Source organism: Trematosphaeria pertusa (genome assembly GCF_010094035.1).
Source record: "Trematosphaeria pertusa strain CBS 122368 unplaced genomic scaffold BU26scaffold_5, whole genome shotgun sequence".
Classification (NCBI taxonomy): Eukaryota; Fungi; Ascomycota; class Dothideomycetes; order Pleosporales; family Trematosphaeriaceae; genus Trematosphaeria; species Trematosphaeria pertusa.
Window position 1 is genome coordinate 51,205 of NW_022987216.1, and position 13,804 is coordinate 65,008.

The following is a 13,804-nucleotide window of genomic DNA, read 5'->3' on the forward strand; positions in this document are numbered from 1 at the left end:
TATCAACCAGAGTTTGAGTTAACGCCCGCCCACTCTCAAAGGGACTCACTTTTACTGACGCTTCCCTACAGGAGTCCCGCTTCTGCGCCTTTTGTATGCCAGCAGCGAGCTTTCTGTCTGGCCTATACGGTATCAGACCATCGATTTGTAGCATCCTTCAACATCTGAAGCGAGAGTCTAAGGGCGCTCGTGTGGAGTCGATCAACAAGCCAGTCTCTATTATAGCTGCCACAGCAATGCCTTCTGGCTGGCTTCCTCTCCGGATTAAAAGACAGCACATTCCTTATGACCTCATCCTGTCCACTCGGTGATGGTAGTTACGCGCACTCTTGTTCTGTGGAGACGCGTTTGTGGGCGCTTGAGGTGAGACAAGTTCGCGTCAGGGCGCTGAGAAATGAGTTCTCCAGGGGTGCAATGACCAAGCGTTGGGAGACGCATCCCGCAGGCCCTTACGCAATCACGTTCACACAGTATCAGACAGTTAGGACTGGAAGTGGATACAGATGTAGGCGGATGATGTCGAGGTATGTACGGCGTAGAGTTATTGGGATCGGATGTGGCGTGCTGTGGCTGATGTGTGGCGCTGCCGACCCGCCTTCGACTGCCGGCCCCTTTCAGGTGAAGGTGCATCGAACCCCTTGATAGCATCAGTCTTCTCGCCATCCGCTCCCCCAAAGCCAGTTCTAACCCGTGTCTCTGCATGCAGGTGCGCTGGCATTTGACTCACGTGTCCATGTGGCGCCTAGCTCGCCCCGCTTATTGAAGCGAGCCCTGGAGGAGTCATCCTACCGCCTCAGCGTATAAGAGGGCGCCGCCCGCCTCCTGGTCTTCGCTCGCTCCACCACTTTCCTCACCACGCCGCAGCACGATTCTCCGCCCCGCCCTCGCCGTCCCCCGAGTGCAGAACTCCCACGCCGAACATGAAGCCGATCCTCGATCCCTTACGAAAGGACGTCTGCTGCAGAGGGACACCTCCGCCGCCGGACTCTGTAGCCCGCGAGCCTGGCCCCCTGCTGTTCCACGGCGGGGCTGCCGGGAATCGTGGGCTACGCTTTCGGTGGAAGAAGCCAACAGATACTGGGCCGCTGCCTCCGGGCATGCCCTGACAGGCCGAAAGGTCCGTGGCAGCTTGCTCAGACGCACCCTTTCCTGTTATCGCATGTTTCGAGCCCTCCGGGTGGAGGGCTCAGCGTGCGTACGTCCCACCCGAGCGTGCGCGAACGCTTCCCACGGGTACGATGTTTTTGTCCGCTGTTGTTGCGCAACGAGGACTACTGGCCGCTCTGACGATGCCCACGGCGTTGTTCACGACGTGGCCTCACTGAGGGCCCCATGGCACTGAGTGCCAAACCAAGCTCCGCTTGCGTTGCTGAGCTTTATCTGCGTATTGTACGCATGATTTTGAGAACTGCTGTTGTGTCCATGAAGAGTCTTTTCGAGGAGTCTTCCTGCTGTGTTTTCCAGATTGGTTCGACGGGGTTTTTACCCGTCCACAAAGCCGCGATGGCCGTTTGAGCAGGGGGCAGCCCCCGCCCTGGGAGAGGAACCCTGCGAACTGTTCGTACGGAATCCGCTCCCGGAGGAGGATGCCAGCCGATATGGAGGTGCCGCTGCTTGCATGCACTCTCTGACAGGCCGCAAGGTCCTTGGCACACTTGCTCCGACGCACCCATCCACAAATGAAGTGTCTCAGACACTCAAAGAGTCCGACTTCGAGCGTTTCTCGAGGTTTACTGCGCTTCTGGCGCTGCGCCGGAAAAGAGATGTCCATTGCGATTATCTCTGGCGTTGGCCGATGATCTTTATCATCGGTGCAGTCGATGGTTCACGACGATGGTTTTTCCTGACGGCCCAGCCTGATGGTTCGACAATGGTCTATATCGATCTTGTTTCCCGATGGTTTTCCGACGGTTCGTCCCGACGGCTTATCCTGACGGTTTTCTTGCGGGGTCTCCTGACGGTTCGTCCTGACGGTACGCAGGAGTGTCACTTTATTTGTGTTATATATGGAGTCAAGAGGATATCGACAGCATTTTCGGCTTGGGAGTGGCTCGCGGGGGAAGGCGTGTGGTGTGGGAAGGTGGCCGGACCGACTCGTGCTTGGAGAAATTGGGTCGGGCGCCAGCCTGGAGACCGCAAGAGGAGGACGGGTGGCAGAAGTCGGACTCTTGCGCCTCCTCGCGGTGCCACCTGGATAGTCTCATGGGCGAGACGAACTAAATGCAAGAGACGCACCTCAGGTATGTTCTTCCCGTAACTGCTCGCTCGGGGCGTCAGCTGTCAGTTCGTTTGGTCTTGGCGTGTAAGGAAGTCGAAAAGTAGGTGAGGGCGGCTCTCCGCGGACCTGGCTGGAGGTATTGCTTTCACTCTTAAAGAACATCCGCGCTATACCTCATTAATCAAATGGCACTTTCCGCATTCGCTCCTTCCCTTCTCTATCGTTCGAACTGATGCCATGGAAGTGAAAGTCTCGGTGTGGTTCTTATCTTCTTTGGCCGAGCTCGGAGCATGTGTCGCGAGAGTTGCGTTTGCTGAGTGAAGCCACCTGCGCGTCTCGACGAGTCCCACACCGCGAGATTGGTGAGCCTTCATCGCAACCTTTCACCGCCCCCCGCAGCACGCATAAATTCTCGCTGTTGCAGCGCTTCCTTCTTCTCTTCTCTCACCGTGTCCCGGCAGGCAGCTATCTACGCCCACCTCCACCACCAAGCTCCAGCTACCCGAAATGGATCGTCGAGACGCCCACGCTCAGGCACGCTTGGACGAAGCCGACGCTCAGCGACGTGAAGCGATTGCTGTCGCTCACCAGCAGCAGCGCCTGACGCAGCACCAGCATCAAGCACAGGGCATTCAGCATCCTCAAGTCCTGGGCCAGCCCTTCAACTACAGCAATGAGCAGCTGTCGTGAGTGTTTGGTCGGTTGGAAGATGCTGCATGCCTTGCTCACACATTCTAGAATTCAATCCGCCTACGGAACACCGCTCGCAGAAGCCAACTACGCCGCTGTTCCGGCTGCCCAGTACCTGTCGCCATTCCAGGGACACGTCCAGCAACCGAGCCAGGGCCAGCAGTACTTCCCAGGCACCGCGGCGCAGTTCAACCCAGGACTGTACCCTCACCAAGCCGCCGCTAGCTGCTCCTGCGGCTGCGGTGCTGTAGCTGCTCCGACCATCAACCCGCACCAGCTCCACCCCGGCGCAGGTTCCTTCAATGCTGCTCTCCTCCAGCAGCCCTACCAGCTCAGCGCCTTCTCCGTTCCGACAACCGCGCCCGGAGTTCCAGCCGTAGCACCTGCTCCAGCTCAGACCTTCGCCGCCGACAACCTGGCTCATTTGCACGCTCGTCGTGCTGCTCATCTCCAGCGTCTTTCTCGTGCTTCTGCTTCTCACCGCGTCGTCGCTCCGTCTGCTACTGCAGTGACCAATGGTACTAATCCGAATCGTGTGCAGAACAACCAGAATCTCCCGTCAGCCACAGCAGCTGCCCCACCGACGATGAAGGAAGTCCTGGAGTATCGGGCTCGAAACGAAGGCCCCGACAACAAGGCTTTCAACCGTACCGTCGAGAGGAAGCTTCGCGTTGAAGCTTGGCTCCAGACCGGGTAAGCTTTGCCATCCATCCTTTGCTCAGTACACCAGACGCGCGGATACTAATAGAGACGCGATATAGGAAGGACAGCACTCGTCGCCGAGGCTGCTCCCCGTCTTCGTCAACGCCGGGCCCGAAACCGGTGAAGCGCGTCGTCAAGAAGCAGGAAGCGTCCTCTTCGCCAGCTGCTGGCCGCATCATGCGTTCGGGTCTGCGTTCGCAGTCCGCGGCTGTCAAGGAGAAAGAGGTGTCTCCTCCCCCATTGTTGATCGACTTTGAGGAGGGCTCCTCCACGATCAAGGAACCGACGCCGGAGGTCGATTCTGAAGGTCGCATTCGCTCCTAACTACTCGGAACATTTCGATCGATGCTGGAGTCGCGCTCGCTGTCTCCACCGGCTCTCGATCTCTCGGCAATTGTGTTTCTATCTGTGCGACACATCGTCTTCCTTCCTGTGGGCGCTGTCTTACTCTGTCGGAAGCTCAATGTCTCTCTCAACAATGTGTTTCTATGTACACAACACTCTGTTTTCTTTCTTTCTTTCTTTCTTTCTTTCGGAGATTATCTTCCTTTCATTCGAAATCTGCGGTCACGGATCTACCTGCCTGACTAGTGGTCAGATCGATTTCACCTGGGGACTGTACATCAGATGTTAGCTGAGAGAAGCGCTCAGGTGTTCCGCATTTCCGCGCGTCGTCACGGCGGTAAAAGTGCGTTTATCAAGGAACGGATGGATCATGGGCGTTCGGGTCGGTCATCATATCATGTTATGACGGGCGGCTATTTGCTTGTCGGAACGATGTAGGGCTGTACCTATAGTCAACGAATGGGGTTGTGTATCCAATGAATGCAATCTACATGCCAGCTGATACTGTGTGATCACTCTCCTCATATGACCATAAGCGTGTTCTAAAGTTAACACAGCACAGCTTCGCTACGATACGCTAGTCAGTCCTACATATGCTATTCATCACTCATCCTCCGCGTCCCCATCCATCCAGCGCCTCACTCAGCACACGCATACGCCTCCCCCTGCTCCATCCCTCCATGCCCACTCACTCACACCTCGCCCTCACACCCCCCAGCTCCCTCCAATTCCAAGTCCAACCACGCATTCCCATCGCACACACGACCCTGTATAGCTTCCCCACCCCATCCCCAGCTCACCAGGCATCCATTTCTACCGTGGCCACCCCTCACCACATCTCCCTGCCCCTCACTACTTCCCGTCTCCCCTTCCTCGCTAAGCAAATCACTAGATCCGTCTTTGCAGGGATACCGCGACAGGGAGCTGCTGCCGCTGCCGCTGCCGCCGTCGTCTTCGAACCCGTTGATGACGCCGATGCCGTGTTTGAAGAGCCCGCGGCCTCGGCGCTGGACTGGGGGAGGGGACACCTCGGATGGCGGCTTGGGGTGGTGCGGGGAAAGGATGTAAGGCGTGCTTGCTTGCTTAGCGGACGGAGGAGATGGGCACGCGTCGGGGGGAGGAGGGGATGTTGTTGTAGGTGCTTCTTCGGCGGGTGGGCTGGGTGCTGAAAGTTCGTCTGCAGTTGGGTTGGGCATTGTGGTAGAAGACAAAGTAGGCATTTGCCGATGCTTTCAATGCCGTCCGTGGCTTTGACGCACGACAGGCGGTTCTTGCTGGAGTGAGTGTGCGGACAGTGTATGTGTGCGTCTTTTAGTATCAGGGGGTTCCACGTCTCCGGCGTTGCGTTTATGTTAAGAGAACAATGACTACTAGCAGTTGGGTTTGCTATGCAGAAGTTCAAACAGCTTTACCATGGCCGGCTGCGTGAACGACGGAAAAGCTATTGTGTGTGCTCTCTGCGGCTGGCTTACGTCTGCGGCAAACCGGCTTGCTTGCTGGGTGGCTAATGTATGCTCCTGCATCCATGCGATTCCGTTTCCCTACTTCCGTCCTACGACTTCTATCTCTAGTCCTCTACTTGCCTTTTTGCTCATGATGCTCTATATCCCATTTGATCACGGCTCTGGAAAGCCATGCCTGAAGGTCCTTTAGCGCTAATGAACGCAAACCGCGGCAGCGGCAGCAAGCTTTAGCTCCAAACAATTCTCTAGCAATCGTGGATCCATCCAAGGCATCATTCACGCTGCTGATAACTGCGTCCTGGCTGTTGGATCTTTCCTATCTGGCGTCCTCCCAACAGGCCCAACCCAGCCGCAAAATCCGTTTAGCACGCATTTCCGCCCTCCACCGAACTCCTGATTTATGCTTCTGGCCCATTGGCCCGCAGCGTTTGCACCATCTCCGTTCTGACGACCTCAATCGCCGGAAGCTCCTGCGGCGCAGGCACCGCCTCAAGCTCCACCACTCCCACCGCCGCATGATACTCCTCCCATCGAGTTCAGCTTTGTATCCGAGTGCCGCCGACTCCGATGCAGCCACTTGATGTTGCTTTCTCTTCCGCCACCGAAGGCCGAGCAGGAAAGCAGCAACGGCGATAAGGAGGACCCCAAGAACAGCGCCGAAGCCTATTCCAGCTTTTACCCCTGTGGATAGGCCGCTGCTTGGGTTTATCGTGGGCTGTGCAGTGGTGCGTGTTGGCGATTGAGCGGGCTCGGAAGGAAGGGAGACGGGGAGGGAGGAGGTCGAAGCAGTCGACACACCAGGTGTCAGAGTTTCGCCCGGCCACGTCGCCGATGGTGTGACAGACGAAGAAAGTGAGGTGGCCCAGGTAGCTATCCATGTCAGGTTTAGATTCCTACTAACAATATACTGTGTAGGGGTAAAAAAACTCACGCGGATCGGGTAATTCATCGCATAGATTCTCTCCCAGCCTGGCGGTGATGGAATCGCCACTACACTCTTCCACTGTTCTTCGAGATGCCTAGCCGTACGCAATTCCTTTCTGTCGATACTTGCTGATCACGAAGCCGATTGAAAACGGACTACATACGCATTCACATCCGAAAGCGTAGGAAGCTTGAAGGAAGATGCGGGGCTCGCGACAATCTGACGGGAAGGCTGGATTGCACCTCCCCCTTCCTTCCCTCTCTCCGGCGTCCAATTGCCCGGGGCTGGGCGACGCATATCTATCGCGCAGCACAAATGACAGTGCTGCGAGGCGTAAATCCGACGACTTGTGCTTCTGCTCGATTGGCTTGATTGGAGTGCACCACGACTAAAAGTGATCAGGTGTCGGCGAGGCGCTGTGTTCCCGTGCTGTCATCGGTGTGTAACGCACCGGCTCATAGGTCTGGAGTAACCTAGCCTTGCCTAGACTTTAGCCCCAGTCTCGAAGACCATGGCGATGTAAGTATAATTGGATAATCCGATGAGGAGGCGACTTCGAACGGGGCGATGAACTGAAAAGCTCGGTGCCGCGGGCGTGGGACTCGCGATGGTGTTGGTATGGACGCAAGATAGACGTGCACATCGAAGGCCTGCTGGGTCAAGTACGGTGCTGCGACGTTCGCAGAAACACTGGAGTGGCTGAGCAGTGCATCCATGTTGAGGAGCCTTAAAGAAATGAGATGGATGGAAGTAGAGGAAGTGGGGTGGAGGAGGGAAGTTGGATACTTCGCTAGGCCATTGCCTGCGGCGGCGTCTACTCGCTGTCCTCCATCAATGCCGCTAGCTCCGCCTCCTCTTCGGCCGTCATCACGTTCTCATTCTTCTCTGGCTCACTTTCCTTCGTCTTCCCTAATCTCTCATCCTCCGCCTCTTTGATCGCCTCCGCCAGATCTGGCGCCTTCAGACTCCACTGCCTGACGGTCCCGTCGATGCTAACACTGACCACTTTCTGCCCTGGCATCAACACGAGACCTGTAACCTCTTCGAAGTGGCCGGAGAAGGTGTGATATAACTTCCCGCTGCCTCTCTCCCATACTCTCACTTCTTCGTCTCTGCAGGCCGTGACTACCCATCCGCCCTCCTCGTCAATGACGACGTCGCGCACGTAGTCGGGATGTTCGAAGCGAGAGTCTTCCTTCCAATTTCTGGCCCTTGAGAGGCACTTCGCTGTGCGGTCGGCTGAGGCTGTCCAGAGATCGTCGTCGGAATCGAAGTGAATCGCATCCACATTCGTCTCGTGTGCGATAATTGGGGAGTGCGAGTCTTGAATCTCCGTGGCCGAGGACAGCCCAATGCTCCACCTTCGAATCTCGCGATCACTCCCCGCACTGAACACGACGACACGATCTTTGGTAGGCGCGTACTCCGCGGGATCGAGCGCGAGTGCGAGGATGCCTCGTGTATGCCCCTTCAGCGTGTGCAGTTTCTCTCCAGTGGCAGCATCCCAGACGATGATGGTCGTGTCGGCGGAGCCAGACAGCAGAAGCTCCTTGCCTTGCAGCGCAAATACCAGCAGCGCCTTCACGAAGTCGCTATGTCCGTGAAACCTCCGGCCCAGCTTCCGCGTCGAGATCGACCATGACCAGATTGTCTTGTCCCAGCAACCGGCGAACACAGTATCCGATTTCGTAGAGACCGCGACGGAGGTAAGAGGCGCGGCAGGACCCGAGAATGTCGCGAATACGTTAGTGGTCTACAGCAGCGACGGTCAGCAATTGCCTTGGAGGTCGGAAGAAAGGGCGAGCGGAATCCTGGACTGAGAAGGACAGTGTCTGACCGACTTCAAGGTTTATCCTCTTCACATTGCCGGCGGCTTCAGCCACGTAGACCTGCGCGCTATCATGCGGGTCTGCGGCGGCGGCGAGAATTTTGGACTGAAGCTTGACGGGGTTGCCCTTGGTGTTCTTCGATTTGGTGGCTTTGCGGGCTGATTCATTGAGCGCCGAGCTGATTACCGTTAGTTGCTGGCTTCGTGAGCCGGCGAGAGATACCCACGTTGTCTGAAAGAAGTGTCCTGCACCCGTTGAACGCGACATGTTGTTTGTTGTTGGTAGAAACGATGAGCTCGCGGGTTTCTCAAATCGACCCCACCACGCCCCTCCGCCAATCATCGCGCGTCGTCTACGACCGCACCTTCGATCACACTCTGCTCTACCTCACCTCTGCCATATACTATTAGATATTCCGATGCGTCTGACATTACGGTTAGCAGCTTTGTAGGACATAACCCAGAACGCCAATAGAATAATCATCGAACCAGATAATCATTTCTATCCAGAGCACATTGCTCGTACAGTCATATCCAAAATCGTAACTCATAAAGGCATCGCTAGAGTGAGGCGAGGTCTTCCCAACGCCCGACGTAACACTCAGGATATCTCTAAGACGATCCAGACGCCTCATAGCTTTTGGCGGAACGCCCATTACGCGCCAGACTCCATCTCCAATGCAGTCGTAACTCATGTCATGTATAATGCGAGCCTAATGTCAGCCCCCGGCATCGATTATCTCCTCGCAGCCTCGGCGAAGTTGCGTATCGCCCATCTCCACCCACCATTCTTGCTCTCGCCATTGTCACGATCACCGCTAACCCAGCCTTCCACTTTGCGTCGCCAGATCGCCTCTTCTTCCCGCTGCCTTCGAATGAAACTTGGACCGAGGTCGAATTCTTCTCCGATGAAGGCAGGATCGTCGACACTCGGGGTGCCATTGCCACCAGCCCCGGCAGCACCATGCCCAACAACGCTCTCATTATCTTTGAGATCGTCGAGGCCAGCGAAAGGATCCTCTTCATCGTCCATGTCGACGGACGGCGACCGAGGATCGTCGGACAGGCGGGGAGCCTTCAGCCATGTCATCTTGACGGGATCGAACACCATGCGGCCCTCGTACTGGACCCCGCGGGGCATGCTCTTCTGTGATATCAAAGCAGGACGCGGTGGCGACGGCGCAGGAGCAACCTTCACAGCGCGTGACGACACGTTCCTCTGCGCAGCCTGTATGTTAGACAATGCCGCGTGCGATATAGAATGTGAACGCTCGTGTGAGTGGCTGAAAGGATGATTAGGTGGGGCAAAGGTTGGCGTGCTAGCCGTCGTCAAGGCCAGCGTGGTTGTCGAAGTATTAGGGTGTGAGAAGGGAGCGAGGGCTTCCTCGTTCCCTTCCCACCGTTGTAGAGTAGGGTTATATACCATGCCTTTCTCAGCTGCGTATGGTTAGCAGTGGCTTTTGATGCTGATGCGAACTTCGACTTACTCTTCGCGTATGGTTGAAACAATCCCTGGATCAAGTGTGGCTTCTGTCCCGAGCCCCTCTTCCTATGGGCGGTGGGACTGCCATGAGGGCTCCTAGCCGCAACATGCACTTTCCAGTTTATCTGAGTCGGCGCTATTGGCCCTTCGCCTCGGGCCCGAATGCCGGCCAGACGCTGCTCTCGCGCATTCCTACTTGCTGCCGTGTCTCGAGCGAACCGCGGTGTGCTGTCCATCTTCGTCGGACTTCGAGGGGTCTGTGGCAGCGGTGTGGCCATACGGTCGGGCATAGGTAGACGGGAATTGCTCGGTTGTGTTCGCAGAGACTTGTTGCTTGGAACATTGCGCGGGACCTTCTCGAACTGCTTCTCTTTGCTTGCCGATGTAGGGAGATCATCGAAGATCTCGAGCTCGGAGCCGTCCCCGTATATTCGCTTGCGGCCCTGCGGTTGCGTAATCTTTTGGGGTTGACGCGCAAGGCGCGAAGGAGCCATGTCCCTCCGGAAGCCCGTCCGGCTGGGAGTGTCGGTAGGGTCGGTCGTAGACATGCGCGAATAGGACCGCATAGACGGAGACTGAGGACGACGGGGATCCGAATCACGGCGGAGGTGCGTCTGCGAAGAGCGGGCCATCACGTGGTGCGACTGCGAATTAGAGTTGCCTGCAGGGAGGAACGGCACGGGGGCTCGCGGGGTAGGACCATGATTGTTGCGGAGAAGAGGTGCAGAACGCTTCGCTCGAAGGAGCTGGGCGCTCGTGGTCGTAGGGATTGGTCTGCTATGCCCAAGGGTTGAAGCCCCGGATTCGTAGACCGGAGTAAGTCGGGAGCGGGTTGTAGTCGGCAGAGGCCTCGGTATCCTGGATACGGAAGGCTTCTCGGGTTTGTCAGTAAAAGTTAGAGTAGCGGCTGGACGAGCAGCTGTAGGTGCCGGGGGCTTGGATGGCGCCTTCTTGACCACGACGTTGCGGTTGATGGTGAGCTTTTTAGTGTCGAGAAGCTCGGGCCCACCAAAGTCCAGCCCATCCAGAAAATCTTCCTCATCATCGGCGCCTTTGAGCCTCGGTGCTGGAGTATCTTCAGCGAGACGTTGCGAGGTGGGCTCGCCCTCTAGCGGCGGCGTTTCAAGTGGTGCAGCGGCAGGAGAGGGGCTGACGCCGGGTGCGGGTGCTGATGAAGGGACTGAGGTCGGGGGTGGCTCGCGCTTCTGGACCTGGAGGACGGGCAACGGAGAGGCGTCCGGAGTTGGTAGCTGTTCGTTCCGCTTGAGCTTCTCGAGGCGTGCATTGAAGTCGAGCGGCTCGTTCGGTAGCACGAGGCCGGTCAAATCATCGTCCTCGCTTTCGAGGGTCATGCAGCTGCCCATGCTCGGGCTCATGGCCGAAACGGACGAGCTGCGGCCGCCGCGAGCCTCCCGTCTCGTTCCTGCAAAGCGGATGCCCAAGCTGCCCTCGCCCCAGTCGTCGAAGTCGTCCTGGTCGTCCGCCGGCGTGCGCGGCATTGGCGCCTTCAGCTTCAATCCCTCATTCGCGTCCGACGGCAGCTCGAGGTCGTGGCCCCAGTCGTCGTCGACAGCCATTTTGCGATGCGATTTTTTCTTTCCCAGTCGCTTGATGGATCCGCCGAGCAGGGCCGACGACGGGACGCTTGTGGGGATCGGGATGCCGGCCAGCTTCGCGGAATTGATGGCATTCGTGGTGGAGGTTTCGTCGTTGGGTGTTATGAGGACCTGCCAGTCGTCGTCGCCGGTGTTGGACTCTGAGCGGACGGAAACGCGCGAGGACAGCGACTGGATGGTGGACATGGAGTGGGTGAAGAGGTCGCCGGCGGCGTCGAAGTCGCCATCGTCGTCCCAATTCTCGATGGTCGGGGCGGTGGAGGCCATGGAGGCCATGCGCTGGGCGAAGCTGCCCTTGTTGGCAGCCATGGTAGCGGTGATCGCGCAGCGCGGTGGTGGTTTCTTGCGGAGCGAAGAATCGAGGTGGCCGGCAGCTGCAGGCCCTGCCCAAGCGACGTTGGCTTGGCAGAGGCCGGCGGGCAGGCGGTCAGCCGTGTCACAGCGCGCACGGGCCGTGGGCTGCACTGCGCGTGCTTGACGCGTCTGTGATGCGAAAAGGCGCGGAAGTGTACGTATATAGAGACCGGCCGTGCTATAGCCGGGGACGTACCTTGGAGACAGATCAGCTGCGCCTCTGCACCGCTGCACTGCTGCACTGCTGCACCGCTGCACCGCAGTAGCCCTTCACCGTGCCTGCTATTCTCAGACTGCTGCAAGACCGTGGCTTGACTCAGCGGGCAAGCGCGCCGTGCCTGGCAGGCAGCACCGACACATTCACTGCTCCCGGCTCGCCGTTTTGGGACAACTATAAACCTCAACTGCCTTCGTCGCACGCCCGCCTGCGTTTCACATCCTCCTTTCCCGACTACAACTTGACGTGAAACGTCGGCCAATTTCCTGCTTCTCGTCCGGCACGCCGCGCCGCGCCCGCTGCCCACCCCGTGCTTCCCGACAGGCATCACCCCAACTGCCTCAAGGGTCTGTATCAGATCCGCTAGGGCTGCTCCAGGCTCCTCAGTTCCGCGCCACAACATCATTGGCGCGTCGCGTGCTCAACCTGCCCAAACCAGCAGGTTTTGAAGCCTGTCCAGCCTGCTTCTCCGCGTCAAACACTGCCGCCACAATGGAGGGCCGATACATCATACCCGTCGAGCCTGCCAATGACGGTGGAGAGGTAGTCGTCGTCGAGGTGCAGCAGGAGGGATCCCATCCACTCGACGTCCGGCTCGTAGGCTGCGAAGGCGAGAGTCCTTATGTGACCCAGAGTAAGATTGTCTCCAAATTGAGGTCATTTCCTTCTTTGACACGTATTTCCAGTCAAACATCGCAATATTGCAAAATTGAAGCACAAATTCAAAGGCACCGACCATGAGTGGGAGACTGTTTTGTTTCATTTCCTCTTGCAAAAACAGCCTGAAGGGGACGGTGCTAGGATCTTGGAAAACGTCCGGATGGTATACGCGCTGAAAGGCGACAATATCGAGATCTCCGTTCGGCAGGATGTCAAGGGGATCAAGGCGAGTAGTCCCGCCGGAAGTGATCTTCCCCAGATTTGCCTGGGCTAATTTTGGGCAGGTCACTCTGGGGGAGATATTGCTTCCGAGGGATGATGGGTTCGAGTTTAATCCCTTCGAATGGGCTCAGGTGTCGGCACAAGCTCATTCCCAGACTCTCCGGAAGCTAGTAGACCTGAAATCAAGAGTGAGCAGCGAGCAGGACACCATTGCGAAGCTCAATGCCCAACTTGACGACTTCATCAAAACGAAGACCGAGACTGAGACAGCGATGCTCCAGCAGTTCATGGAGCTCCTGAACGAGAAGAAACGGAAGATCAGAGACCAGAGCCGTCTCCTCGCCACCGCTAAGGTTGATAAGTCCGCTGGTAGGTATAAGATGCCATTTATACGGATGTGTACCATGTCTAATGCGGGGAATTATAGCAACCACCATCAAATCCACAAGGGAGGAAACCAAGCCTCGAAGGGCTGGAGCATCGCGTGCATCCAAGCGGAAAGCACCCGCGAAAGCTCCAGAACCTGAAGAACCAGAACAGCTGTCTGATGCTGATCAGATGGAAATCGACCAGGCCAAGGCAGAAGAGCAGGATGACGAGGAGGAGCCTGAAGCAGTCACTCCAGACCGGTCCGACGAGGAGACCGAGGCTGAAGAAGAAGGTGCCGAGGGTGCAGTAGCCTCGTCGGCGCTGCAAACGCGAGACAGGTCATCCGAGACAGCCCAGTCTCAGTCAACGGTCGCACAGCCGCCGAAAGATGCACCTTCAGAAGCCGGAGGACCGCCACCGCAACGCGAGCTGCCATTCGGGAGACCGGCTATGCGCAGCAAGCCTCCAGAGAAAAAGCCGCCCCCAGCAACTGCGGATGAGGATGAGGAAACAGAGGATGAAGAACTGTGAAAGAACAGCAATAGTCGGGAGACGATTCCCTGGATGCGCCGTTGCTCGGCCTGTATGCTTGCCCACGTTACGGATCATACTCCGATACCTTTGCTTAGAGCGAGTCGTCGAACTACACCTCAAGGATGAATTCGACTGCTGTTCACTCTGTCCTGCTTGCTAGTCGCCTAATGCCCAGCCG

At 57.4% G+C, this 13,804-nt stretch overlaps 7 protein-coding genes across 7 annotated transcripts; 4 read left to right on the forward strand and 3 right to left on the reverse strand.

The window, feature by feature from the left end:
• Nucleotides 1–1,432: 1,432 nt before the first annotated feature.
• BU26DRAFT_264230 (uncharacterized protein) lies at nt 1,433–2,632 on the forward strand. Its single transcript, XM_033821287.1, has 3 exons — nt 1,433–1,455; nt 1,729–2,240; nt 2,463–2,632. Exons 2-3 carry the CDS (start codon nt 1,796–1,798, stop codon nt 2,537–2,539), a joined length of 522 nt encoding a protein of 173 aa, XP_033685489.1. The 5' UTR covers nt 1,433–1,455; nt 1,729–1,795; the 3' UTR covers nt 2,540–2,632.
• A 93-nt stretch (nt 2,633–2,725) lies between these two features.
• On the forward strand, nt 2,726–3,934 carry BU26DRAFT_562470 (uncharacterized protein; the record flags this gene model as incomplete). Its single annotated transcript, XM_033833036.1, has 3 exons — nt 2,726–2,904; nt 2,957–3,601; nt 3,670–3,934. The coding sequence occupies 3 exons, from the start codon at nt 2,726–2,728 to the stop codon at nt 3,932–3,934; spliced, it is 1,089 nt and encodes a 362-aa protein (XP_033685490.1).
• Nucleotides 3,935–4,647: 713 nt separating this feature from the next.
• Nucleotides 4,648–5,151, reverse strand: BU26DRAFT_562471 (uncharacterized protein; the record flags this gene model as incomplete). Its single annotated transcript, XM_033833037.1, has 1 exon — nt 4,648–5,151. The coding sequence occupies one exon, from the start codon at nt 5,149–5,151 to the stop codon at nt 4,648–4,650; it is 504 nt and encodes a 167-aa protein (XP_033685491.1).
• A 120-nt stretch (nt 5,152–5,271) lies between these two features.
• On the forward strand, nt 5,272–5,671 carry BU26DRAFT_264250 (uncharacterized protein). The gene has a single exon (XM_033821288.1). It carries the CDS (start codon nt 5,369–5,371, stop codon nt 5,606–5,608), a length of 240 nt encoding a protein of 79 aa, XP_033685492.1. The 5' UTR covers nt 5,272–5,368; the 3' UTR covers nt 5,609–5,671.
• Nucleotides 5,672–6,979: 1,308 nt separating this feature from the next.
• BU26DRAFT_264261 (WD domain-containing protein) lies at nt 6,980–8,446 on the reverse strand. The gene is made up of 3 exons (XM_033821289.1): nt 8,399–8,446; nt 8,185–8,350; nt 6,980–8,096 (listed from the first exon to the last, which is right to left on the reverse strand). Exons 1-3 carry the CDS (start codon nt 8,437–8,439, stop codon nt 7,158–7,160), a joined length of 1,146 nt encoding a protein of 381 aa, XP_033685493.1. The 5' UTR covers nt 8,440–8,446; the 3' UTR covers nt 6,980–7,157.
• A 203-nt stretch (nt 8,447–8,649) lies between these two features.
• On the reverse strand, nt 8,650–11,667 carry BU26DRAFT_453270 (uncharacterized protein). Its single transcript, XM_033824825.1, has 2 exons — nt 9,659–11,667; nt 8,650–9,608 (listed from the first exon to the last, which is right to left on the reverse strand). Exons 1-2 carry the CDS (start codon nt 11,577–11,579, stop codon nt 8,908–8,910), a joined length of 2,622 nt encoding a protein of 873 aa, XP_033685494.1. The 5' UTR covers nt 11,580–11,667; the 3' UTR covers nt 8,650–8,907.
• A 510-nt stretch (nt 11,668–12,177) lies between these two features.
• Nucleotides 12,178–13,707, forward strand: BU26DRAFT_264273 (uncharacterized protein). Its single transcript, XM_033821290.1, has 4 exons — nt 12,178–12,475; nt 12,528–12,727; nt 12,786–13,092; nt 13,151–13,707. Exons 1-4 carry the CDS (start codon nt 12,334–12,336, stop codon nt 13,621–13,623), a joined length of 1,122 nt encoding a protein of 373 aa, XP_033685495.1. The 5' UTR covers nt 12,178–12,333; the 3' UTR covers nt 13,624–13,707.
• Nucleotides 13,708–13,804: the final 97 nt, after the last annotated feature.

Bases quoted from the DNA above. Each gene is read 5' to 3' on its own strand.
- BU26DRAFT_264230 (XM_033821287.1), top strand. From the start codon at position 1,796: ATGATCTTTATCATCGGTGCAGTCGATGGTTCACGACGATGGTTTTTC. The intron at 2,241-2,462 runs GTATGTTCTTCC...ATGCCATGGAAG, and splicing joins ATGCAAGAGACGCACCTCAG to TGAAAGTCTCGGTGTGGTTC.
- BU26DRAFT_264250 (XM_033821288.1), top strand. From the start codon at position 5,369: ATGGCCGGCTGCGTGAACGACGGAAAAGCTATTGTGTGTGCTCTCTGC.
- BU26DRAFT_264261 (XM_033821289.1), bottom strand. From the start codon at position 8,439: ATGTCGCGTTCAACGGGTGCAGGACACTTCTTTCAGACAAC. The intron at 8,351-8,398 runs GTGGGTATCTCT...AACGGTAATCAG, and splicing joins GGACACTTCTTTCAGACAAC to CTCGGCGCTCAATGAATCAG. The intron at 8,097-8,184 runs GTCGGTCAGACA...TCGCTGCTGTAG, and splicing joins TGAAGAGGATAAACCTTGAA to ACCACTAACGTATTCGCGAC.
- BU26DRAFT_453270 (XM_033824825.1), bottom strand. From the start codon at position 11,579: ATGGCTGCCAACAAGGGCAGCTTCGCCCAGCGCATGGCCTCCATGGCC. The intron at 9,609-9,658 runs GTAAGTCGAAGT...AACCATACGCAG, and splicing joins GTTTCAACCATACGCGAAGA to CTGAGAAAGGCATGGTATAT.
- BU26DRAFT_264273 (XM_033821290.1), top strand. From the start codon at position 12,334: ATGGAGGGCCGATACATCATACCCGTCGAGCCTGCCAATGACGGTGGA. The intron at 12,476-12,527 runs GTAAGATTGTCT...ACGTATTTCCAG, and splicing joins GAGTCCTTATGTGACCCAGA to TCAAACATCGCAATATTGCA. The intron at 13,093-13,150 runs GTAGGTATAAGA...GGGGAATTATAG, and splicing joins TAAGGTTGATAAGTCCGCTG to CAACCACCATCAAATCCACA.